This window comes from Budorcas taxicolor, chromosome 11 (assembly GCF_023091745.1).
Source record: "Budorcas taxicolor isolate Tak-1 chromosome 11, Takin1.1, whole genome shotgun sequence".
NCBI lineage: Eukaryota > Metazoa > Chordata > Mammalia > Artiodactyla > Bovidae > Budorcas > Budorcas taxicolor.
Genome location: NC_068920.1, coordinates 46,929,577 through 46,956,369, shown reverse-complemented (window position 1 = coordinate 46,956,369; position 26,793 = coordinate 46,929,577). Strand labels below are relative to the sequence as shown.

Here is a 26,793-nt window from a genome sequence, read left to right as displayed (position 1 = left end):
TGAGACTAAGAATTACAGGCTTTTTCCTTTGTTTGCTTGCTTCTAGTTCAAAGAGTTCCTTGCAATAATATGTTTACCTGGGAACCATTGATCCTCCATTATGAACGGAGGTATAGTTTTTCAGTAATGATAACATTTCTTTCTGTGGAAAGTTTACACTTACTACATTTCATCTGGGATGGGACAGAGATCAGACAGAGGGAGATAACCAAACTACTAATAATTTTCAGGCCGATGTGTATCATTCATTAATTGCACTCATGTGTCTGTATGTCTGTACTTCTGTCTGAGCATAATTGATACTGTTGTAAAAATTACTTTTGGAAGGCTTTGACTTGAAACCTCCTGTTTAATCTTGTACACACACACAGAATAAAGTACATGAAGGTATATGGTTTTTGTTAGTGATTTTCAGCACCTATTGTGGGACTGGGAAAAAGAAGTGCTTGAGGTGAACATTTTTAGGTGGTACTGCCTGAGAGAATGCAACATTAAAATATTAGAAACAGGTGAAAGACTAATATGTCATTTCAAAGAAAATTAAAAGTTTTCTTAGTCCATGAACTAGTTCATGAAATCTATGGTTCCATTGTAAATAATAGTCTCTTCAAGTAATTCAGCATTTTGAAAATTGCCTTTATTTTTCAGGGTTGAAAGTTGTAGCATAACCATGCTATTTATGAAATATTAGGTTAAGGTTTCTGAGTTAAATGTCCATCTTATTACAGCCCTTATGGACGAAAGCGGTCAGAAGATGTTATTTCTTTTTTAAAATCTGAAGTACATCTTGCGATTCCTAATGTGGTAAGTATTATGAAATATTCAGGTTAATACAGTGATATTTTGGTACTGTGTTTAAGAAGTTTAGGGACTTGCCTGGCCGTCCAGTAGTTAAGACTTTGCCTTTGAATGCAGGGGAAACGGGTTTGATTTCTGGTTGGGGAGCTGAGATCCCACATGCCTTGTGGCCAAAAAAAAAACCAAAACAAACAGAAGAAATATTGTAACAAGTTCAGCAGAGACTTAAAAAGAAGTATCGCGTTAGAACTGAACTTTATTTAATCTCTTGGTCCTGTGTGCATTTTGACTTCACCTCAGCATTTAACAATGGCAACCCACTCCAGTACTCTTGCCTGGAAAATCCCATGGTCAGAGGAGCCTGGTAGGGTGCAGTCTATGGGGCTGCGAAGAGTTGGACACGACTGAGCGACTTCACTTTCCACTTTCACACATTGGAGAAGGAAATGGCAACCCACTCCAGTGTTCTTGCCTGGAGAATCCCAGGGACACGGGAGCCTGGTAGGCTGCCATCTATGGGATCGCACAGAGTCGGACATGACTGAAGTGACTTAGCAGCAGCAGCAGCATTTAACAAAAATCAAAGTGTATCATTAATATCTATTATAAAAATTACTTCCGCAGAGCTCATGGCATATTGAAGGTGGGTATCAGAGTTAAGTGTCTGGTGGGCCATAATTAGCAAGTACCCTACAAATCATCTTGCTTTTTCTTACTTCAGACATTATCTAAATAAGACCATCTCAGAAGTCCAAATCTCTGTCCTGAGCACCCAGCTGTGAGGCAGTCCACGGCAGAATAGAAGGAAAGAAAGAACAAACCTGTGCCTTGACTGCACGGGTCCCTTATGTTTTCTCACCACTTTTCTCTACCACCACCCCTTCTGCTGCTTGTTGGCATGTGGAGCACTGAGTCGTCAGGGTGACTGTGGTGCGTTCTGTGATGATCCAAGGGTTAAGGCCAGGCAGGAATGATCTATGGCTCACCTAACACCACATGTACACAGTCTGGCCTCCTGGAGGACAGCTTCTATGCTTATTTGGCACATTTGAAAGAACTGGAGTCAAATCTTGGCAGTATAGCTTCTTCAGTTTTTCTGCTTCATGCCACACATGCACATACCTGCATCCAGCCACCCTCACAGGGAAAGGGTGGCAAGTACTGTGCTTGACCTTTCTGCCTGCAGGAATGGGTAGAATGGGAAAGCTTGAAGATGGTTAAGTCTGCAGCCTACCTTCCTCTAATATCCCTCTCCTTGAAGCAGACTTCCACTGGGCCAGCAGAGGCTTTCCCCCCTCCGAAGGGAGCGGGGATGATGACAATCAGAGGTGTGGCTTTGTCTGTGCTGGGAGCACCTTGGACTCATTTCTTCTTTCCACAGGTAATGGTTCCTAGCTTGGATGACATTCAACAAGCCATTAACCGTATGATCCAGTTAACCCTGGAGGTCAGCAGAGGAGTAGCTCACTGGGGCCAGCAGTCCCGTCACATCAAGAGGGTCATTAGCAGTACCTCCCGTACAACTATGGACTTGTCCCATCCAAGCCCAGGAAAGCAACTGAAGAAGGAAGAAAGTAAGAATATTAAATCTCAGATCAGTAGAGTCTCAGAATTATAACAGTAAATAAGTCTTTCTGATTTTTCCTGGATATTAGAACATATCTTTTTAAAGTCAGTTTTATATGTTTGTTGGTTAAATTTTGCCTTAAAAAAACTAGTGTTCTCCATGTTCCATCTTAAACATTGCATGCAGACATTTCAGATTTTGGTCATGGGTGAACAAGGATATTTATCACTGTTCTACTATCATAGTCTCAGATTCAAAGTTAAAAATGAAAACAAATCTTAGAACTAATTCTATGTTCAGGCTTGTATTTGGTCTGATAAACTTAGTTTGCTAGAACATGGTGCTTAGAAAATCTGGTCATATGTGCTTTGTACATAAAGTTTATTTAAGCTATTCCCTTAAATAACTAAGGGTGTAATATGACACTGACCCCAAATTCCATGGATATTTTTGGATACTTTCTCTTGTATAGAAAGCCAAACTTTTTTTCTTTTTCTTTCTTGCTATTACGCCACATTAAATTTTTATTTATTTTTGAGAAAAGTTGCACATATCTGAGGTGTACAGTATGATGTTTTGATATATGTGTACTTTTGTGAAATGGTTGCCACAATCAGAGTAAGTAACGTATTCATCACCTCTCATAGTTAATCATTTATGTGTGTGTGTGTGTGTGTGTGTGTGTGTGTGTGTATGTGTGTGGTGAGAACACCTGAGGTCTACTTTCTTAGCAGACTTCAAGTACATATTATTATTATAATACTATAGATCACCAGTACATATACATTTCCAGAATTTATTCATTATATTAATGAAAGTTTGTACCCCTTGATCAACATCTCCCCTTTTCTTCTACCCCCACCCCAAGTCAGTATCATTTATGGGTACTTCAGCCAGCTGTTGCTAGGCAGGAATACCAGATGAAACTATTTTAAAACAGAAGGTGGAAATATCAAAATTTTCATGAAATCTCATGATTTTTTAATTGTTAACAACTGCTTTAACAAAAGTAGGGAACTGTCTGGGCCAAACAAAAGTATCTGTATGGTCTGTACCTGATGAAGAATACTTGAGAATACTGACTTTTAGCAAGAGATGTATATTGTGATGTTTAATAGTGGTTGTGTGGTCTCTATATACTAGACGCTGAGCTGAAGACAAGCATATGTTGTATCATTTAGTCCTCTCAAGTATTTCTATGAAGTTTAAATAATTAGCGTAAGGCATTTGGGTCATAAATGTAGTTGTTGTTGCATTTAGTCGCTAAGTCATGTCTGACTCTTTGTAACCCCATGGACTGTAGCCCGCCAGACTCCTCTGTCCACGGGATTTTCCAGGCAAGAATACTGGCGTGGGTTGCCATTTCCTTCTGTAGAGGATCTCTCTGACCCAGGGATCAGCCCCTGTGCCTGCACTGGCAGGCAGATTCTGTACTGCTGAGCCCCAGGGAAGCCCCAGGGAAGCCCCAGGGAGCCCATACCTCTCCTTTAACCACAAGGCTGTTCTGTGGGATAGCTATTTCAGCTCTTTTGATCTTTCCTTGGAGGACGTTTTGTTTTGGGGGAGGTTGTTAATCAGTGTCTTTCAACTGGTTTTCAGTTCTTTCCTCTGAATAGCAGTTTCCTCACTTTAATGAAGGCATCCCAGATAGATCAGTGGTAAAGAATCCACCTGCCAATGCAGGAGATGCAGGAGAAGTGGGTTTGACCCCTGGGTCAGGAATATCCCCTGGAGAAGGAAATGGAAACCCACCCCAGGAAGATCCCCTGGAGAAGGAAATGGAAACCCACCCTAGTATTCTTGCCTGGGAAGTTCCATGGACAGAGGAACCTGGTGGGCCACTATAGTCAATGAGGTCGCAAAATAGTCAGACATGATTGAACGACCGAGTGTGCCTGTGCACATGTACTTTAAAGAAACCTAGACCACAATGATTTAATAAGAATAAATGAAACTAGTGAGAGATTAGCTGTTAATTACTTGGAGGGAGATGGGTCTTTAAGACTTTAGAGTTTGAAAAGTCTACAGATAATTACAATTGGTAGTATTTAAAGTTGAATGCATGAGTTATCTATAGAGTAAAAATGTCTGTTCTCAGGATCCTTTGAAGAAATGATTCCTGCACGGAAGCTGAAGAATTTTTACCCGGGAGTGGCAGAGCACAAGGATATTTCCAAGCTGGTCCTCCTCCTTTCTTCCTCCGTAAACTCTCTGAGAAAGGCAGTTCATGAAGCCCTGCAGGACTTTCAGAAGTACAAGACACTCTGGACAGAGGACCGAGATGTGAAAGTGAAGGTGTGTTTCCACTGCTGGCAATGCAGGTCGGGTTGTAATTGTTTAACTCTTGTGGGAAGACCAGGAAAACGTCAGTGATAACGATGAGCACTCAAGAACAGAGGCCAAGAACCTGTAAATGCCACGCACCTAATACGTCTTGTGTAATTCTGACACTGACACTGGGGCAACTGATAATAATGAGGCTCTAGCAGATTTTGTTCAGTTCATACCAGAGGCCAGGTATTCAGGGGTGTGTCAAAGTTACGGAGGCTTACCTGTGTATTTGGTTAGAAACTCAAGGAAACTTTAGGACTATAAACAACCAACCAGGAATGTGAAAGCTCCTCACGTAGCCTCCTCTTCCAGTACTAACAGTTCATCCCTTTCTCTACTGAGCCCCTGGCCTGATAGCACATACGTGAGGAAAAATATATAAGCAGATGCAATTTTCTAATTTACCTATTAGAAGTATAAGATTTACATTGTCAAAAAGCCAAAGAAAGTGTTGATTCTTTCCTTGCTACAGGAGTTTTTGGCTAACAATCCCTCTCTGACTGAAATCAGATCTGAAATTCTACACTATGCGACTTTTGAACAGGAGATCGATGAGTTGAAGCCTATTATAGTTGTAGGAGCACTTGAATTGCATACAGGTACTTTTAAAATATTATGTAAAGTATCTGCATTTTTCACATGAAATGTGACTTCATTTAGGAGGCAGTTATTAATCTGCAGTATTATAACTATTAAGTATTTTGGACCACCAATATTTTTTGTATATATGTTAAATATAGATATACATTGTGTATATATATAATATTATACCAAAGTGGCTTAATGCAGTTAATACTAAGCTGGCATCCAAACAACTGAAACTATAGGTGGAACTATGTGTTACTGGAGGGAGTGGGTTGTGTTTAAGAGATAAGAATCACAACAGCTGGAGGCCTCCTGAAAAGTTAGTCCAGTGGGGTTAGAGTATCAGAGGGTGATGAGACAGTGTCTAAAATCACAAGCCCAAGCTGATTCTATGGCTAACTATAGTGAGGGGGAGCTCTGTTGGACGGGCCTAGTGTTCCCAGCATCACAAGCTGCTGGTCTGATGCAGAGGTTACCTGGAGGAATTCAGGGAAATGAGTGAGGGCTGCTAATAGGACGGCCAGAAACAGAGCAAGGTTCACACTGGATAGTGTTCGAATGAATTTCCAAAATTCTTCTCTATAGACTTCGGTGTCTTTCTTGTGAACAGCATAACATACTTCACTGGGATAGGAATTAAGTCTTCAAAATCTGGTAATCTTACAGAACGTTTAATTCAGACTAGCTACATTTCAAGTGCTCAGTGTGGCTGGTGACAATGAAATGGACAATTATAAATGCTCAGATTATACATGAAGTGAATTGTTTGAGAATGTCACCTAGTATTTTATTTTGATCTTTTTCTGTCTTCACCAGAGCCAATGAAATTGGCCTTATCAATTGAGGCTAAAGCATGGAAGATGCTACTCTGTCGATATTTGAATGAAGAATACAAAAAGAAAATGTCAGACATGATAGCATTTATCAATGAATACTTGAAAAAGTTATCTAGACCTATTCGTGACTTAGATGATGTCAGATTTGCAATGGAAGCCTTGTCTTGTATCCGTGATAATGAAATTCAAATGGACATGACTTTGGGACCAATTGAAGTAAGAAATGTTTGCATTTTCCTCTCTTTGAAATGCTACTGTTTTTTAATAGAGAAACACTAAAAAGTTGATTTATTTATCTATTTTATGGCACAATCTTCCTGTTTTTCCTCTCTGATGTTGATGTTCTTAGAGGGATTTTGATAATTATCAACAGTGAACAGTATACCAAGGAAAATGTATTAATAATGCTGTACTGGTCTAGACAGTGTTCAATTTTTTAATGCTGGTACCTATATTTTACAGAAAAGAGTGGTTGTATCCTCTGACTTCAGTCCTAACATATTAGGCAAGTTCCCCAAATATCTTTGACTTTCTTAGAAATGAGCTATGTGTCTCCCCTATGACCAGCAGCATACCATGGTTGGGAATGGTCCATTTAGGTTCAAAAGTAGCTGTTGGGATTTAGATCAACAGGAGATGTTTTTAGGAAAGCGTACTGTTTTAGTTTTCTGTTTAGCCTCTGTAACAAATTATCGTAACCTCAATGGCTTAATACAACACATATTTATTATTTTATAGTTCTTGAGGTCAGAAGTGTGGAATGAGACTGAAATCAACATGTCAGCAGGGGCTCTAGGGAAGAACCATTTCCCTGTGTTGTCCAGCTTCCAGAGGCAGCTTGCATCCCTTGGTTCCTGGTTCCCTCCCAGCAGTGGCATCACTCTTACCCCTGCTTCTGTCTTCACATCTCTGTCTCTAAATCTCCTGCCTCCTTCTTTCTCTTAAAGGAGCCTTTGTGATTACATTGGGCCCACATGGTTAATCCAGGATAATCTCCCCCTCTCAGATTCTTTATTCTTAATCACATCTGCAAAGTCTCCTTTGCTGTGTAAGGTGACATATATTCCCAGGTGCTGGAGATTAGGGTGTGGATAACAATAGCGAGGCTGTTATTCTACCACAAGTACTTATGACTAATACTTAGAATTTCTGGCTCATGGTGATAATAAAGATCAGATCCAGTTCATTCTGTAACTTTTTTAGATTCTCTGTGAACAGTGCACTCCCCCCTATTGCCTGCAAACCTGGGGAATTGGTACCTCCTTTTGGTACCCGGTGTTCATGACTGAGCCTTGCTTTCTTGAACCCATTTAGAGTTTGTGCTCTTTGGTAGCTAATGAAATTCATACCTTTACTACTTCTTTAAATCTTAGTATTCAGATATTTTGAATGCTGACCCCTCACGTCTCAAGATTTAACAAGTTATCATACCATTTTTTCCTGACTGCCAAAGCGCAGTTTTTTCAGCATGAATTCCTTTGGTAAAGCTGATTGCCAACTCATCACTCTAAAGAAAATTAGGCAAAATTGGTATATACCATTATACAGATTTCAGTTGTGCAAGATTATAACTCAATATTTATATGCAGTGTAAAGCCATCACCACCTTTAAATCTCATTACCAGCTATCACCATCCAGTTAACCCCTTTCACCCGTTCCTCTGTCCTCTATCCTCCTTCCTTTCTGGTTACCACCAATATGCTCTCTGTACCTATGAATTTGTTTTTCTTTTGTCTTGTTTGTTTATTAGTGTCTGGTCTTCAGAATATCATGTCATTCCATTCCTTATATAGCCAACCTCTATTGTAATAGAATATGAGAAGACATTTTGCATGGTGTCGGCACAAGATCAGGAAGAGAGAGGCAGAAAGTTATTCTAGGGTGTTTTTCCTTGGAGGATATCTCAAAGGGATTGGTCTCCTCTCCACCAGAATCACCTTGGTGCTTATTAAGTTCAGATTTCAGGGCCTGAGGTCTCTAGAGTCAATATCTGATGTCAGTAATACTCTAAAGGAGTTTTTTATGCACATTTAATTTGGGGGAACCATCCTTTTAAGACATAGTGGGGATTTCCCTGGTGGTCTGTTGGCTACGGTGCTGTGCTGGGGGGATCCCTGGTCAGGGAACTAGATCCCACATACTGCAATTGAGAGTTCATGCTGCAACTAAAGATCCCACATGCTGCAAGACCTAGTACAGCCAAATAAATAGGTAATTTTAATAAAAGACATAGGAATGTGTTTGTAGAAGGCCTGTAAGTCATTTGTCAGTTGTATTCCTTGTGATGTGTCTGAATCTGCCCCCACTGCACAGGAAGCCTATGCTATTTTAAACCGATTTGAAGTTGAAGTCACCAAAGAAGAATCAGAAGCAGTAGACACCTTGAGATATTCTTTCAACAAATTGCAGAGTAAAGCGGTGAGTACAAATTTAATCCTTCTTTTATTAAGTGACTATATCCAGAAAAAAAAATACATTTCAAACTTTTCAAAAGCCCAATATATATTACCTTCATAGCTTTATTGGCATATAATCCACATCCTATAACATTTACCATTCCAAAGTATACAATTCGGTGATTGTTACTATATGGAGAGTTGTACAACCATTATTATTTAATTTTAGAACATTTTCATCATCCCAAAAGAAACCTCATACCCATTAGTATCACTCCTCATTCTCTTCTTCACCACAGCCCCTGGCAATCACTAATCTACTTTTTATCTCTTTGAATTTGTGTTTTCTGGATGCTTAAACATAGGTAGAATCATAAAATATCTAGTCTTTTGTGACTGGCTTCTTTCACTTAGAATAATGTTGTTAAGGTTTATCCATACTGTCTCACATACCAGCACCTCATTTTCCTAATGGCTAATAATTTTTAGCATCTTTTTACATGTACTCATTAGCCATTTGTATATCTTCCTTGAAGAAAGGTTGAATTTAAATCCGTTATTTGTTTTTTAAATTGGATGATTTGTCTCTTTGAGTTGTAAGAGTTCTTTATATATTCTGGATGTAAGTCCTTTAATCAAAAGATCTGCAAATATTTTCTCTCATTCTGAGGGTTTTTTCACTTTCTTGATGGTGTCTTTTGAAGTACAAAATTTTTAATTTTGATCAAGTCCAGGTTGTCTATTTTTTCTCTTTTGTTTCTTGTTTTTTGGTATTGTATGTAGGTAACCATTGCCTAATCCAGGGTCATGAAGTCACTACTATGTTTTCTTATGAGAGTTTTATAATTTTACCCTTACATTTAGTCTTTGTGACATTTTGAGTTAATCTTTGTGTATGGTGTGAGTTAGGGGTCCAACGTCATGTTAACATGTGTGGATATCCTGTTGTCTCAGGAACATTTGTTCTAAAGACTGCTTTCACCAACGAATTGTCTTGTCACCCTGCAGAAAAACAGTTAACTGTAAGGATTCATTTCTGTACTCTCAACTTTAATTTGTTGATCCATATGCCTGCCCCATGCCTTGATTACAGTAGCTTTGTACTAAGGTAAAAAAAAAAAAAAAAAAAAAAAATATATATATATATATATATATATATATATAATGGAGCAAAATACACACAACCTAAAGTTTACCATCTTAATCATTTTCACATGTAGAGTTCAGTAGTGTTACATGTATTCACATTGCTGTGCAGCCAACCTCCAGAACTTTTTCGTGTTGCAAAATGGAAACTACCCATTAAACAACAGCTCCCCATTTCTCCCATGTAAGTGAAATCATACAATATTTATCCTTTCTGTTACTGACTTATTTCAGTTAGCGTAATATCATCAAGATTCATCTGTATTGTAACATATGTCAGAATTTCCTTCCTTTTCAGTGTTGACTAATACCCCATCATGTGCATATACCACATTTTGTTTATTCATTCATTCATCAGTGGGCATTTGTGTTCCTCCCACCTTTTGACTGTTGTTAATAATGCTAGTATGGACATGGATGTACAGTTATCTCTTTGATACCCTGCTTTCAGTTCTTTTGGATATTTACCCACTCCAGTACTCTTCCCTGGAAAATCCCATGGATGAAGGAGCCTGGTAGGCTGCAGTCCATGGGGTCGCTAAGAGTTGGACTGAGCGTCTTCACTTTCACTTTTCACTTTCATGCATTGGAGAAGGAAATGGCAACCCACTCCAGTGTTCTTGCCTGGAGAATCCCAGGGACGGGGGAGCCTGGTGGGCTGCCGTCTGTGGGGTTGCATAGAGTTGGATACGACTGAAGCGACTTAGCAGCAACAGAATTGCTGGACCACATAGCAACTCTATTGTTAATTTTTCAGAACTGCCAGCCATATCGTTTCCATAGCAGCTGCACTATTTTATGTTCCCACCAACAGTTCATAAGGGTTCCAATTTCTTCACATCCTCACTTATTATTTTTTGTATTCTTGATAGTAGGCAACCTAATGGGTGAGGTGGTCTCTCATTGTGGTTTTGATTTGCATATCCCTGGTGGCTCAGAGGTTGAAGCATCTGCCTGGAATGTGGGAGACTGGGGTTCGATCCCTGGGTTGGGAAGAGCCCCTGGAGAAGGAAAATGGCAACCCACTCCAGTACTCTTGCCTGGAGAATCCCATGGAGGGAGGAGCCTGTTAGGCTACAGGCCATGGCGTCGCAAAGAGCCGGACACGACTGAGCGACTTCACTCACTTCACTAATGAAAAGTGACGCTGAGCATCTTTTCATGTGCTTGTTGGCCATTTGTATATCTTCTTTGGAGAAGTGTCTTTTCAAGTTCCTTGACTGGTTTTAAGTTGGATTGTTTGTTTTTGTTATTGTTGTTGAATGGTGGAAGTTCTTTATATATTCTGGATATTAACTTCTTACAGGTATATGATTGGCAAGTATTTTCAGCCATTCTGTAGACTGCCTTTTCACTCTGTTCATTATATCTTTATAATTCTTTTTATTTATATGTATATCACTCTGTATATATATTTATTTATACATTATATTATATATATTTATTTGGAGAAGGCAGTGGCAACTCACTCCAGTACTCTTGCCTGGAAAATCCCATGGATGGAGGAGCCTAGTAGGCTGCAGTCCACGGGGCGGTGAAGAGTCGGACACGACTGAGCGACTTCACTTTCACTTTTCACTTTCATGCATTGGAGAAGGCAATGGCAACCCACTCCAGTGTTCTTGGCTGGAGAATCCCAGGGATGGGGGAGCCTGGTGGGCTGCTGTCTGTGGGGTCGCACAGAGTTGGACATGACTGAAGCGACTTAGTGGCAGCAGCATATATATTTATATTAAAAAATATATTTATATAAATATATAAATAAATTTATAATTTATTTATTTATATATTTATATCACTCTGTAAAGTAAGTAGTGATATCCCTCCTTTCTTTTCTAATTTTAGTAATTTGAGTCCTTTTTCTTTTATTTTTGGTTCAGTTCAGTTCAGCCGCTCAGTCCTGTCCGACTCTTTGCGACCCCATGAATCGCAGCACGCCAGGCCTCCCTGTCCATCACCATCTCCCAGAGTTCACTCAGACTCACACCCATCAAGTCCGTGATGCCATCCAGCCATCTCATCCTGGGTCATCCCCTTCTCCTCCTGCTCCCAATCCCTCCCAGCATCAGAGTCTTTTCCAATGAGTCAACTCTTTGCATGAGGTGGCCAAAGTACTGGAGCTTCAGCTTTAGCATTATTCCTTCCAAATAAATCCCAGGGCTAATCTCCTTCAGAATGGACTGGTTGGATCTCCTTGCAATCCAAGGGACCCTCAAGAGTCTTCTCCAACACCACAGTTCAAAAGCATCAATTCTTTGGCGCTCAGCCTTCTTCACAGTCCAACTCTCACATCCATACATGACTACAGGAAAAACCATAGCCTTGACTAGGCGGACCTTAGTCAGCAAAGTAATGTCTCTGCTTTTGAATATACTATCTAGGTTGGTCATAACTTTTCTTCCAAGGAGTAAGCGTCTTCTAATTTCATGGCTGCAGTCACCATCTGCAGTGATTTTGGAGCCCCCCAAAATAAAGTCTGACACTGTTTCTACTGTTTCCCCATCTATTTCCCATGAAGTGATGGGACCGAATGCCATGATCTTCGTTTTCTGAATGTTGAGCTTTAAGCCAACTTTTTTACTCTCCTCTTTCACTTTCATCAAGAGGCTTTTTAGCTCCTCTCCACTTTCTGCCATAAGGGTGGTGTCATCTGCATATCTGAGGTTACTGATATTTCTCCCTGATATTTGATTCCAGCTTGTGTTTCTTCCAGTCCAGCGTTTCTCATGATGTACTCTGCATATAAGTTAAATAAGCAGGGTGACAGTATACAGCCTTGATGTACTCCTTTTCCTATTTGGAACCAGTCTGTTGTTCCATGTCCAGTTCTAACTGTTGCTTCCTGACCTGCATACATATTTCTCAAGAGGCAGATTAGGTGGTCTGGTATTCCCATCTCTTTCAGAATTTTCCACAGTTTATTGTGATCCACACAGTCAAAGGCTTTGGCATAGTCAATAAAGCAGAAATAGATGTTTTTCTGGAACTCTCTTGCTTTTTCCATGATCCAGCAGATGTTGGCAATTTGATCTCTGGTTCCTCTGCCTTTTCTAAAACCAGCTTGAACATCAGGGAGTTCACTGTTCACGTATTGCTGAAGTCTGGCTTGGAGAATTTTGAGCATTACTTTACTAGCATGTGAGATGAGTGCAATTGTGCAGTAGTTTGAGCATTCTTTGGCATTGCCTTTATTTGGAATTGGAATGAAAGCTGACCTTTTCCAGTCCTGTGACCACTGCTGAGTTTTCCAAACTTGCTGGCATATTGAGTGCAGCACTTTCACAGCATCATCTTTCAGGATTTGAAACAGCTCCACTGGAATTCCATCACCTCCACTAGCTTTGTTCGTAGTGATGCTTTCTAAGGCCCACTTGACTTCACATTCCAAGATGTCTGCTCTAGATTAGTGATCACATCATCATGGTTATCTGGGTCATGAAGATCTTTTTTGTACAGTTCTTCCATGTATTCTTGCCACCTCTTCTTAATATCTTCTGCTTCTGTTAGGTCCAGACCATTTCTGTCCTTTATCGAGCCCATCTTTGCCTGAAATGTTCCCTTGGTATCTCTAATTTTCTTGAAGAGATCTCTAGTCTTTCCCATTCTGTTGTTTTCCTCTATTTCTTTGCACTGATCGCTGAAGAAGACTTTGGTTATACTAGGTAAAACTTTGTCACTTTCATTGCTGTTTTCAAAAAAGAAACTTTTAGTTTGTTTATTTTCTCTATTGCTTTCTTATTCTCTGTATCATTTATCTGTGCTCTTTTTAAATTGTTTTCTTCCTTCTGCTTTCATTGGGTTTAGTTTCTTCTTCTTTGTCTAGTTTGTTAAGGTGGATGGTTAGGTTACTGATTTGAGGGTTTTTTTTTTTTCTTTTAATGTTGGCATTTATGGCTATAAATTTTTCTCTAAGCATTTTTGAAGTTGGTAAATATTTAAACATTATACCTATGGCTGATCCATGTTGAGGTTTGATAGAAAACAGCAAAATTCTGTAAAGCAGTTGTCCTTCAATAAAAAATAAATTTAAAAAAAGTGAATGGAAAAGGGATGGTGGGATGAATTGGGGGATTAGGACTGACATATATACACTTCCATGTGTAAAACAGACAGCCAGTGGAACCCTGCTGTACAGCACTGGGAGCTCAGCTCAGTGCTCTGTAATGACTGCGAGGAGGAGGGTGGGAGGGGTGCCAGGGAGGCTCAAGAGGGAGGGGATATACGTATGCATATGGTTGCTTCACTTTGTTGTACAGAAGAAGCTAACAATTTAAAAAATAAGTGAACTCCAAGGGAGGGTCCAGATTCTTTAATTAATCTAAAATTTTTGTTGCATATTAATTAGTTGGATTTAAGTTTCCTATTTATGGAGAGATTTGTCACTGAGATTGAAGCAGGACACAGTAGCAAGGACACAGAGCTGAAACTGGGGTCATGACTTGTGATTCTGGCTCTGCCACAGCCAGTTGGGTGATCTGGTGCAAGTTAATAACCTTTGTTTCTTAATTTCTTCATGAGGTCCTTTAGGAATATTTTAGAAGCTTTAAAAAATGCAGTTTAAGGCTTGAGAAGATGTGTATAAAATTTTTTAATAATAATTTTTATTTTGGGGCTTCATGTTCAGTATTGACTAACTGCTTATTTTAAAAAGTACTTGCTGGTTAGTCTAGACAGTGAGTCCTAGGAAGGATATGGGGAGCCCTCAGTTGATCTAGTAAAGCCCAATTTTCTATTATTGTTCAGTTTAAAAGATTCACTTGGGTTTATCTCTCTGTTAGTGTTAAACCTACTGACCCATTCTTTACTACAGTCACCATTAAGCTTAAAGCAGTATATGTTCCAACCCTGAAAGATGCTACTGTTGAGGGCAGTTAAGAGCAAGAGCCCAGGAATCACACTGCCAAGTTTTGAATCTTGACCTTGTCACATACTAGTGCTGGAACCTTGAGGAAGTTCGTCTCTGTGTGTTGGTTTTTAGCTTGTAAAATGGATATAATAGTAGTATATACCACGCAGGGTGGTTGTGAGGATTGAATGAGTTAACATATGTAAAGAACCTGGCAGATAGAAAGCATGAATTAGGTGTTAGGTATAATGACTGCCTTTTTATACAGTTCCTGGGGTTCTCAGAGCCTCCTCCAGTGGAATCGATGCTTTCGAACTATTGTGCTAGAGAAGACTCCTGAGAGTCCCATGGAAAGAAAAGAGCTCAAACCAGTCAATCTTAAAGGAAATCAACCCAGAATACTCTTTGGAAGGACTGATGCTGAAGCTGAAGCTCCAATACTTTGACCACCTGATGTGAACAGCTGACTCATTGGAAGAGACCCTGATGCTGGGAAAGACTGAAGGCAGAATAAGAGGGTGACAGAGGATGAGATGGTTGAATGGCATCACTGATTCAATGGACATGAACTTGGGCAAGCTCTGGGAGATGGAGAGGGACAGGGAAGTCTGGTGTGCTGCAGTACATGGGACTGCGAAGAATTGGACTCAACTTGATGACTGAAAAACAACAATAGCAATGATTGCAGATTTAAGCAGAAGGTTTGAAAATCGTTGTGGAAGACATTTGCTATTCTTTTTACCTAGAGTAATATCATTTTCTTACTGGGAACTGCTCTAATTATTGCAACCACAGGAACCTACTAGAGATTTCTAATCCCAGACCATGGCCTGGTCCCGGAGACAACATGTGACCTAGACTAGGCTCATAGTCTTAATTGTTTCCTTGGCCGTATTAACTGCCTGAACTGGGTCAGCCAGAAAATATTTTCCTAACTGCAGTTAAATAGCTTTGCCTCTTAGGTCATGAGCTAAAATGATTTGAGACTCATTGGTGCATTTGGATTGTTTATTTCTGAGTTGTGTGTGTGTGTGTTTTTTTTTTTTTAACAAATTAACATTTCAGACACATCCTCGTTCATAGCATATCTGTGAGATTAACAAACTTGCTGGAGTAGAATTTGTATTTTTCATTTAAATACATTGCTTTCACTCTCACACTGAGCCTTTTTTTTTTTTTTAATTCTAGGTTTCTGTACAAGATGAATTAGTACAAGTGCAGCCAAAGTTTAAAAGTAATCTACTTGAATCTGTGGAAGTTTTTCGTGAGGATGTAATGAATTTTGCAGAAGCGTACGAGACGGTAATTAAGTGTTTCACGCTCTGTGTTAAGATATTTGGCACAATGTTTATATGAGATGAAAGTGATGAACCCTGAGAAATATACTGTGATTTGTATGTTGTGTGCAAGAGGCTGTCTTCGGATAGTTGCGGCTATCAAAAAGAGGGGATAGCTGTTCCTTTAAGCATGTTTTATATAAGAGAGAAGAGAAACAATTTAACTGCTAAAAGGAGCAACACTTTTGGAAATCATGAAAGGAACACAGAATCTGCTTTTGTCCTTTCTTATGGCCAACATATTCACAATTAAAAATGTAGTACCGTTGTTGGAAAGCTGTTAAGAAACTGTGAATGTCCAAATGCCGGGGTATCATGCAACTGATTTCTTCCCAGCTCTAACTCTTAGAGAACCAGAAGGGTCTCTGAACATAAATAATAAATGTCATCCTTGGTTAGTCCCACAGACTATTCAACGTGGTATATGACTGATAATGTTTGAGCTTTATGAAGTTTAAACTCAGAAGTTGGATGTAGTCCCTAACATATTCTACTTTCTTTTAGTGATCATAGTAGATATAAAATCATAAGATAATTTAAGCCCTTGGTGCTACTTCTATAACACTTTTTCTTTAATGTGTATTGAATATCTCTTTTAGGTTTGACTAGTTGATATTTTATTTTTCTATTATTCTGTTATCCTGGAAATATGGCATATTATTTAGCATATCCATAATATTTATGATTGTACAGACCATTTGGGGTCTTTTTTGCAAACTGTTTTCTGGCTCATGGCCACCAAAGACTGCCTTCTGCTAATTTCAAGTATTCAACCTATGTGTGTCTCTGTTTCCATATCGGGCTAGACTGTTAGTGAGAGGAAGTTGTTCTCAGGACTATGTATCAGTTATTCTAGTGCACAACCACAGCACCATCATTTATGATTGTAAATGAAATGAAACAGAGTTCTTGTATTGTAAATGTCATATAAGATGTAATTTAATCACATATTTTGTTAGCTATGTCAAGGTCCTTAAAAAATGAATGGAAGTTAGAGTGATGCAAACGTACTAAAATTGATTGTGATCATAGTCTGTGAATATAATAAAAACTGTTGAAGGGTATGTTTTAAATGAGTGGACTGTATAATATGTGAATAATATCTCAATGAAACTGTTACAAAAAATAAATGAGAGCTTCATGTACAGGACAAAGTTAGATCATGTAAATTAAAAATCATGTTTATGCAAATGGGATCTAATTAAAATTAAAAGCTTCTGCACAACAAAGGAAAATATAAGCAAGGTGAAAAGACAGCCTTCTGAATGGGAGAAAATAATAGCAAATGAAGCAACTGACAAACAACTAATCTCAAAAATATACAAGCAACTTATGCAGCTCAATTCCAGAAAAATAAACGACCCAATCAAAAAATGGGCCAAAGAACTAAATAGACATTTCTCCAAAGAAGACATATGGATGGCTAACAAACACATGAAAAGATGCTCAACATCACTCATTATTAGAGAAATGCAAATTAAAACCACAATGGGGTACCACTTCACACCAGTCAGAATGGCTGTGATCCAAAAATCTGCAAGCAATAAATGCTGGAGAGGGTGTGGAGAAAAGGGAACCCTCCTACACTGTTGGTGGGAATGCAAACTAGTACAGCCACTATTGAGAACAGTGTGGAGATTCCTTAAAAAATTGCAAATAGAACTCCCTTATGACCCAGCAATCCCACTGCTGGGCATACACACCGAGGAAACCAGAATTGAAAGAGACACATGTACCCCAATGTTCATCGCAGCACTGTTTATAATAGCCAGGTCATGGAAACAACCTAGATGTCCATCAGCAGATGAATGGATAAGAAAGCTGTGGTACATATACACAATGGAGTATTACTCAGCCGTTAAAAAGAATTTATTTGAATCAGTTCTGATGAGATGGATGAAACTGGAGCCAATTATACAGAGTGAAGTAAGCCGGAAAGAAAAACACCAATACAGTATACTAACACATATATATGGAATTTAGAAAGATGGCAATGATGACCCTGTATGCAAGACAGCAAAAAAGACACAGATGTGTATAGCAGACTTTTGGACTCAGAGGGAGAGGGAGAGGGTGGGATGATATGGGAGAATGGCATTGAAACATGTATACTATCATGTAAGAATCGAATCGCCAGTCTATGTCTGATGCAGGATACAGCATGCTTGGGGCTGGTGCATGGGGATGACCCAGAGAGATGTTATAGGGAGGGAGGTGGGAGGGGGGTTCATGTTTGGGAATGCATGTAAGAATTAAAGATTTTAAAATTAAAAAAATAAAAAATAAAAAAAATCATGTTTATGATTTTTAAAAGGAAATAATAGATAAACCTAATAAATTGATAAATATATGTGATTAGGAATTAAAATGCTGATTATATTATTCATTATAGGAAGGACCCATGGTTCCAAATATACCACCCCAAGAAGCTAGCAACAGGCTACAGATCTTTCAGGTAAAATTACATTTTTGTGGTTACATTGACATTCCCTGCATTTATACTTAGGTGGCTTCCATGGTCATCTCACCAAGGAAATACAGAGCTGCTGTCCAAAAATCAGTGTTTTCTTCTTTACTAGGAATACCCAAGACTGAGTGGCTTATACTACTTCTTTACTCATTTGAACCCTGTAGGAAAGATGACGGTCTAAAATAGTAGAAAAGTCTCAATTATAGAATTTTACAAATGTAGTTTCATTACTTTCAGATGTATTTATAGGAGCTTGAAATGTATGTCTGGGGACCACTTAATTTATTAAAGAAATAATTTTATATAAAAGGATTACTTTCAGAATGCTTGAAAGTTAATTTTCCTGAGTACTTAACTTTTCCTCTGATAGCTTGGTATCAGCATAAATTTGCTTCACAAATCCTTGTTTCATAGATAATATTAAATAAACTTCAATATAGCTTTTATCCTGATTATAATAAATTCTACTTTAATGGGTTCTGAATTAATTACATCTTACTATAATTTAAAAACCTTTTATAGGCCAATTTTGATGATCTATGGAGGAAATTCGTTACATATTCATCTGGAGAACAACTTTTTGGGTTGCCTGTGACTGACTATGAGGTTTTACACAAAACTAGGTAAGTTTAGAAATTGAACAAGTTTATTATAAATAATTAACTGTCCATTAGGTGAACATGCCATCGTTAAATCCTTCATTGTACAGAGAAGGGTCTGGCTTGGAAAATTCCTAAATAGTCCCCTCATTCCTAGCTATTCCTATTCCATTGAACACACAGTCTCCATATAAAAAATATAGTCTTTTGGCTAACATCAAGTGTGGTTTTCCCTGATAGCTCAGTTGGTAAAAAATCTGCCTCCAATGCAGGAGACCCTGGTCCAATTCCTGGGTCGGGAAGATCTCCTGGAGAAGGGGTAGGCTTTGGGCTTCCTTTGTGGCTCAGCTGGTAAAGAATCCGCCTGCAATGCAGGGAACCTGAGTTCAATCCCTGGGTTGGGAAGATCCCCTGGAGAAGGGAAAAGCACCCACTCCAGTATTCTGGCCTGGAGAATCACATGAACTATACAGTCCTCGGGGGCACAAAGAGTTGGACACGAGGGAACGACTTTCACTTTCACTTTTAAGTGTAGTATTCACAGGTGGCACAGCAGTAAAGAATCTGCCTGGAAATGCAGATGACACAAGAGACCCCAGTTTGACTCCTGGGTTGGGAAGATCCTCTGGAGAAGGGATAGGCTACCCACTCCAGTATTCTTGGGCTTCCTGTGTGGCTCTGCTGCTGCTGCTAAGTCACTTCAGTCGTGTCCGACTCTGTGTGACCCCATAGACGTCAGCCCACCAGGCTCCCCCGCCCCTGGGATTCTCCAGGCAAGAACACTGGAGTGGGTTGCCATTTCCTTCTCCAATGCATGAAAGTGAAAAGTCAAAGTGAAGTCGCTCAGTCGTGTCCGACCCTCAGCGACCCCATGGACTGCAGCCTACCAGGCTTCTCCATCCATGGGATTTTGGGGTGTCCCTTGTGGCTCAGCTGGCAAAGAATCTGCCTGTAATGTGGGAGTCCTGGGTTCAATCTCTGGGGTGGGAAGATCCCCTGGAGAAGGAAATGGCAACCCACTCCAGTATTCTTGCCTGGGAAATCCCATGGACGGAGGAGCCTGGTGGGTTACAGTCCATGGGGTCGCAAAGAGTCTGATGTGACCGAGCACGGGTGCCACGCAATGAAGTTTTCCTTTACTTGCCCCAGAATCCCTCCTTTCTTCCTGTTTTGGATATGACTGCATCTGGGCACAAAAGGGAAAGCTTTTGGTAGGAATGTGATGTTTAAAAGGCAGACTTAAAGGCAGACATGATCATAAAAATGCAGCTTGCATTTGAAAGTAAAGAGATCAAAGAAAACATTAGCTTTTACTTTGCTGTTGTTACCAAGTTTTGGTCACATTGTTTGCAGTGATTGGTATGGTTGTAATAATTAAACACACTGGTAATGGCACATAATATTATAATTTGGAATATTTGAGAGCTATAAACCTTGACCTAATTGATGGAGCTTTGTTTGGAAACTGACAGAGTTGTATGCATGTTGGTATAAGACATTATAAACATAATGTATGAAATATTTGATTAGATGAATTCCTATCCAATAATAGAATTTATCTTTAAAATATATGTTACATAATGACTTAATTATTTGGTTTCCCAGAAAGGAACTCAACCTGCTGCAGAAGCTGTATGGACTGTATGATACTGTGATGGGCAATATTAGTGGTTATTATGAGATACTTTGGGGAGATGTAGATATTGAAAAAATTAATGCAGAACTTCTGGAGTTTCAAAACAGGTGAGTTTCAGTCACATTAAACTTACCAATTTATAGTGCCTATTTTAGGATCCTATAGGAATTTCACAAATGATTTTATCTTCTGATACATTGCTATGTATTCATAACACCTTCTGCAAAGAAATGTATAGATGAAATAATTTTTTTTCTTAAAGATGTCGTAAACTGCCAAAAGGACTTAAAGATTGGCAAGCTTTTTTGGATCTGAAAAAAAGAATTGATGATTTCAGTGAGTCATGTCCTCTACTAGAAATGATGACCAATAAGGCAATGAAACAGAGGCACTGGGATCGTATCTCTGAGTTAACCGGAACCCCATTTGATGTGGAGTCAGATTCTTTTTGTCTTAGAAATATTATGGAAGCACCGCTCCTTAAAAATAAGGATGATATCGAGGTACATAGGATTTAAGGTCTTACAAATGATCTGTTAAAGAATGTCTCCTTTTTTTTTTCCTGAAAATTGTACAAATAAACATTTTATTCATGGGTGAACTGATTGCTCTATATAATGTACCCTCAAAATTTCAAATGATCCTGAACATTCCTTGGTTTTGCAAAACAGTGCTGTAACTCAAGGAGATAATATAATTATTTGAATTTTTTAGTTTTGGAGCTCCTTAATCTGTCCTCCTTGTCCCTTAACTATACTCTTTTAAAAAATTCTGTTTATATCTATATTGCTTTCTTGGTGGATTCCTCCGAATACTTTCCAACCTTCTAATTCTATACTTTTTACTATTAGTCTAGTAAATAAATTATTATGTATTTCCTTCAAGATTTTTAATCGGTTCATTTCCGTTTTTATGCTTAGTGTTATTTACATTTCCATCAACAATGTGCAAGGATTCCTTTTTTTTTCTTTTTCATCCTCACTGATATTCTTTCTTGTCTTTGTGATGATAACTATTCCAACAGGTGTGAGGTGATACTTCATTGTGATTTCGACTTGAATTTCTCTGATGATACGTGATGTGGAGCACCTTTTTGTATACCTGTTGGCTATTTGTATGTCTTTTTCAGAAAAATAGCTATTTAGAACCTCTGTCCATTTTAAAATCAGATTGGTGGTTTTCACTGCTGAGTTGTATGAATCTGCTATGTATATATTGAATATGAACCCCTTATCAGAGTTATTATTTGTGAATATTTTCTCCTGTTTAGTAAGTTACCTTTTCATTTTGTTGGTTGTTTCCTTTGCTGTAAGAAGCTTTTTGGTTTGATGCTATCCCACATGTTTATTTTTACTTTTGTTACCTTGGCTTTGGTGTCAAGTCCAAAAAAATCATTGCCAAGACTGATTTCAAGGAACTTACCACCTCTGTTGTCTTATAGGAGTTTTATGGTTTCGGGTCTTTAGTCCATTTTAAGCTAATTTTTTGTGTGGTAAAAGATAGTGGTCTAGTTTCGTCCTTTTACATGTTGTTATCCTGTTTTCCCAGCACTGTTTATTGAAGAGGCTGTCCTTTCCCCGTTGTATATTCCTGGCTCTTTTCTCATAAATTAATGAAACATATATGTACGTTTATTCTGTCCCATTGTCTCTGTTTTTATGCCAATACCATACTTTTTTGATTACCATAGCTTTGGTATAGTTTGAAAGCAGGAAGCATTATGACTCCAGCTTTGTTCCTTTTTCTCAAGATTCCTTTGGCTAAATGGAGTCTTATGTGGTTTCATAAAATGTTTAGGATTTTTTGTTCTGTTTCTTTTATTTATTTATTTGACTGTGCCCGGTTTTAGTTGCAGCACGTGAGATCTTTGTTGCAGCATGCAGGACCTTTCTTTGAGGAGGGCAGGTTAGCTGCCCCAAGACATGTGGGATCTTAGTACCTCTACCAGGAATCGAACCTAATCCCCTGCCTTGGAAGGCAGATTCTTAACCATGGACCACCAAGGAAGTCCCCTTGTTGTATTTCTTGAAACATGTCATTGAAATTTTGATAGAGATTGCTTTGAAACTGTAGATTGCTCTAGGTAGTGTAGACATTTTAAAGATACTAATTCTTCCAATCTATGCTCATGGATTATCTTTGCATTTACTGTGTCCATCTTAAATTGCTAGCTACTAAAGTTGGAATGCGATCTAAAACTCTACATTTTTACTCCCCCCCTACATTTTGTTCTTGGTGTCACAGTTTACATCTTTTTATCTTGTGTATCTACTGACAAATTATTATAGTTACCATTATTTTTACTAATTTTGTCTTTTAACCTTCATACTAGATTTATAAGTGATTAACCCAACACCTTTTACAACATTAGACTATTCTGAACTTTACTGTTTATTTCTCTTTACCAGTGAGATTTATACTTTTATATAGTCTTCTGTTACTAACTAGCTCGGTTTCATTTTAGCTTAAGGAAGTCCATTTAACTTTTTTGGTAAGACTTCTCTAGTGATGATGAACTCCTTTAGGCTTTTGCTTGTCTGAAAAACTGTTTATCACTCTTTCAATTCTGAAGGACAGCTTCACCATGTACTGTATTCTTGGTGGCAGGTTTTTTTTCTTTTAACACTTTGAATATGTTGTGTCACTCCCTTTTGTCCTGCAAAGTTTCTGCTGAAAAATCTGCTGGTAGTCTCATGGGGGTTCCCTGGTACATAACAAGCTTTTTTTCCTTGCTGTTTTTAAGATCTCTCCTTGTCTTTAACTCTTGACCCTTTATTTATGTGTTTTGTTGTATATTTCTGCTCTTTGGGTATATTTGTGTATTAAGCAAATAGGCCCCTTTTTTCACAGAAAGCTTTTTAGTGATCTGCCTCTGTGCTGGGCACTGGGTTGGGTGAGTACAAGCAAGCTATTCAAGAGCTATTTCTCAGTTCATTATGGGCTTGTGGGTCTCATGGACACAAGCCCTGAATTTGGGAGGGGTTGCTTCTTTTTAACAATATATATATATGCCAAAAGTTTTGTTTTTGAAGCATTTTTGTCCTATAAATGCTTTTCAAATACTATTGAAGGAAATAATCAAGGAATTAAAAAAAAAAAACTTTGATGATCACTTCATTCCTACATGAGGTTTTTACACTTAAGAGTATAGCTATTCATAGGCTGTGCTTTTGAAAACTTCGTTTCGCAAGTCCAAGGAATTCTAGGATTCAGTTATTAGTTATTTTCCCCCTAAACAGAGTCTCAGTGTTGTCTATGCCAGTACATTCTGTTTTCTTTGCTCCCTGTACCCTGCTAGTAGCCTAGCTGGCTGCTTACTATTACTTCATTCACTGCCTCGAAAGGAAGCCTTTTCCCTTCCTATAAAACGTCCTCTCCCTCCCCCTGTTGGAATCCTGCTTATTCTCAGATGTTCCCTCCTCCGTGAAGCCTTTCCTCCTGACTGTAGGCAAAAGTCATTTCTCCCTTCTCAGAACTCACAACAGTTAACACCACTCTTATCACATTTACTACACAGTTTATGTTGGTCACTCAGTCGTGTCCGACTCTTTACGATGCCATGGATTGTAGCCTACCAGGCTCCTCTGTCCATGGAATTGTCCAGGCAAAAATACTGGAGTGGGTAGCCATTTCCTTCTCCAGGGGAGCTTCCCAACCCAGGGATCGAACCCAGGTCTCCCGCATTACAGGCAAATGCTTTACTGTCTGAGCTACTAGGGAAGCTCTACTACACACTAATTTGTGGAAATTCCTTGCACCTTCATATCCTTTCCCATCTCTAAGATTCTGTGATTCCAAGTAGGAAAATCAACTGGGGTATGTTGGGAAAATACCTTAATTTTATTTACCTTTGTGAGACTTTCATATGAAAAATTCTCAGGAAAACAGGAAAATATGTAAAAATTAGAATTAACTTTTAATCAAGTGAGATATTCATATTAGGGTCAGAAAAGGTGGGACTAGAGCAATGCTTATATATTACTTTAAAGAGTTCAAAAGAATCTCACATTTTCATTTGCTTCTTATAACAAGCCACTGAGCGCTGCTGTGATTATGTCCATGTTGGCTGAAAAACAACAGTTAAAAATATAAACAAGAAACACGATTTAAGTTCCATATCTCATGTATCTCGGTTATGTCCAGCTCTTTGCAATCCCAGGGACTGAAGCCCATCAAGCTACTCTGTCCATGGAATTTTCCTAGAATACTGAAGTGGGCTGCCATTCCCTTCTCCAGCGGATCTTCTCCACCTGGGGATTGAACCTGTGGCTCCTGTTTTGACAGGCAGGTTCTTCACCACTGCGCAACCTGGGAACCCAAATGATTTTCTAGGGCCAAACTAAAAAATGCTGTGATTTTAATGCACTGAATTTGTAATTGAAAATGTCATGACGTATTCTTTGATTTCCCTCTGAAGGATATTTGCATATCTGCCATTAAGGAGAAGGATATTGAAGCCAAGCTGACTCAAGTGATTGAGAACTGGACCAATCAGAACCTGAGTTTTGCAGCCTTTAAGGGAAAGGGAGAACTCCTGCTCAAAGGAACTGAATCAGGAGAGATTATCACCTTGATGGAGGATAGTTTAATGGTTTTGGGTTCCTTACTAAGCAACAGGTAATTTTATAATTTCCAGGGGAAGGTTTTGATTTGCCATTTAGAGTTATATAATTTTAGATAAAACTCCAGTTTTGTAGCTGTGACACAATACGAGATTCTGACTCTTGTCAGTCCTTACATGAACTACCTATTTTCCCTAATAATCATGGCCTCAATTTTGTTTTTATGGTACTCACCTCCCCATCATAATTATTCTCTCCCAAATTGGCAGCTCATCTGAATATCTCGACTCCCTACCAAGATGACATCTTCATTTTATCTTCTTTCTCTCTCATTCTTTGATTTTTTTGTCATTGTCCTCCTTGGCTGCACCTGCTCAAGTGTTCATCCAATAGCCCAAGAAGAGTAGGCTGGCAAACATGAAGGAATATACTATTAGGGGCTTGACGCTCACATTTGGATTCTTATGGTGAAAAGCCTACATCTGTGCAGCCTAAATGAGGGGTCCACTGCAGCTTAAATGAGGCGACCTGTCTATCATGGGACTACTGAATCAGCTTGAAAATGACTTGTGATCTCAAGCACAGCTTTAGAAGATGGGACCTAGTCAGATTAAATATACTCTCAGGCCCTGGTCTGAGTATTACCAACCTCTAATCCCCTACCTGACTATCCAGTGATTCTTAACTGGTCTTTACCCTAACACACCTAAGAAATGTGTCACATTATTTCAGAGGTCATTAACAGAGGTCAGTGCCCAGGGTGCATGGGGATTATAACACCCTAATCAGGTTGGGATCACTGTTTAATGAATGACATCCTGTAAGACCTCTGGCCCAAAGGCAGTCTTGCATTTGGATAATGCATTAACTCACAAAACTCCTAGGAGGTCTAGGGTGAAGTTGCTGGGCTTAAACTCCTAGGGCTCATCCTCTGCTTTCAGGGAATCTGAATAAGCTGAATAATCTGAATAACCTGGCAAAGGTGACCATTGGCTATTCAGTGGTTCCTGGACTTCACAGGCTGCTGCTTTGCTATGGTTCACTGCAAAGTTTGCCATCTTGATTTCCTGAAATCTTGATCTCTTGAAGAAACGCTGTAGATTGATCTGAGCCTGATTGTGCAACCCAGGAATTCAGGACTTGAAACTTTTCTTAATTTTACTGTTAACTTGCATATAACTTGAGTTGTTGTTATTTATTTGCTCAGTCATGTCCGACTCTTTGTGACCCCATGGACTGCAGCATGCCAAGCTTCCCTATCCTTCACCATCTCCCAAAGTTTGCTCAAACTCATGTCCATTGAGTCAGTGATACCACCCAACAATCTCTTCCTCTGTCATCCCCTTCTCCTCCTGCCTTCACTCTTTCCCCGCATCAGGGTCTTTGCTAATGACTTGACTCTTTGCATCAGGTTACCAAAGTATTGGATCTTGAACTTCAGCATCAGTCCTTCCAATGAATATTCAGGATTGATTTCCTTTGAATTAACTGGGTTTAATCTCCCTGTAGTACAAAGGACTCTCAAGAGTCTTCTCCAACACCACAGTTCAAAAGCATCAATCCTTTGGCACTCAGCCTTCTTTATGGCCCAACTCTTACATCTATACATGGCTACTGGAAACACCATAGCTTTGTTTGGCAAAGTAATCTGAGTGGTTATAGTACTAATTTATTGTACTAGTA

At 38.9% G+C, this 26,793-nt stretch overlaps 1 protein-coding gene across 1 annotated transcript in view; it reads left to right on the top strand.

Moving 5' to 3' along the window:
- Positions 1-26,793, top strand: part of DNAH8 (dynein axonemal heavy chain 8) — a 315,366-nt gene that overhangs the window by 81,918 nt on the left and 206,655 nt on the right. The window contains exons 24-35 of the mRNA XM_052649575.1: positions 729-804; positions 2,180-2,372; positions 4,464-4,660; positions 5,169-5,295; positions 6,098-6,333; positions 8,432-8,536; positions 15,695-15,808; positions 18,236-18,298; positions 18,836-18,936; positions 20,518-20,655; positions 20,811-21,051; positions 24,966-25,165. Coding sequence (XP_052505535.1) covers positions 729-804; positions 2,180-2,372; positions 4,464-4,660; positions 5,169-5,295; positions 6,098-6,333; positions 8,432-8,536; positions 15,695-15,808; positions 18,236-18,298; positions 18,836-18,936; positions 20,518-20,655; positions 20,811-21,051; positions 24,966-25,165 — 1,791 coding nt within the window. The remainder of the gene's footprint in view (positions 1-728; positions 805-2,179; positions 2,373-4,463; positions 4,661-5,168; positions 5,296-6,097; positions 6,334-8,431; positions 8,537-15,694; positions 15,809-18,235; positions 18,299-18,835; positions 18,937-20,517; positions 20,656-20,810; positions 21,052-24,965; positions 25,166-26,793) is intronic.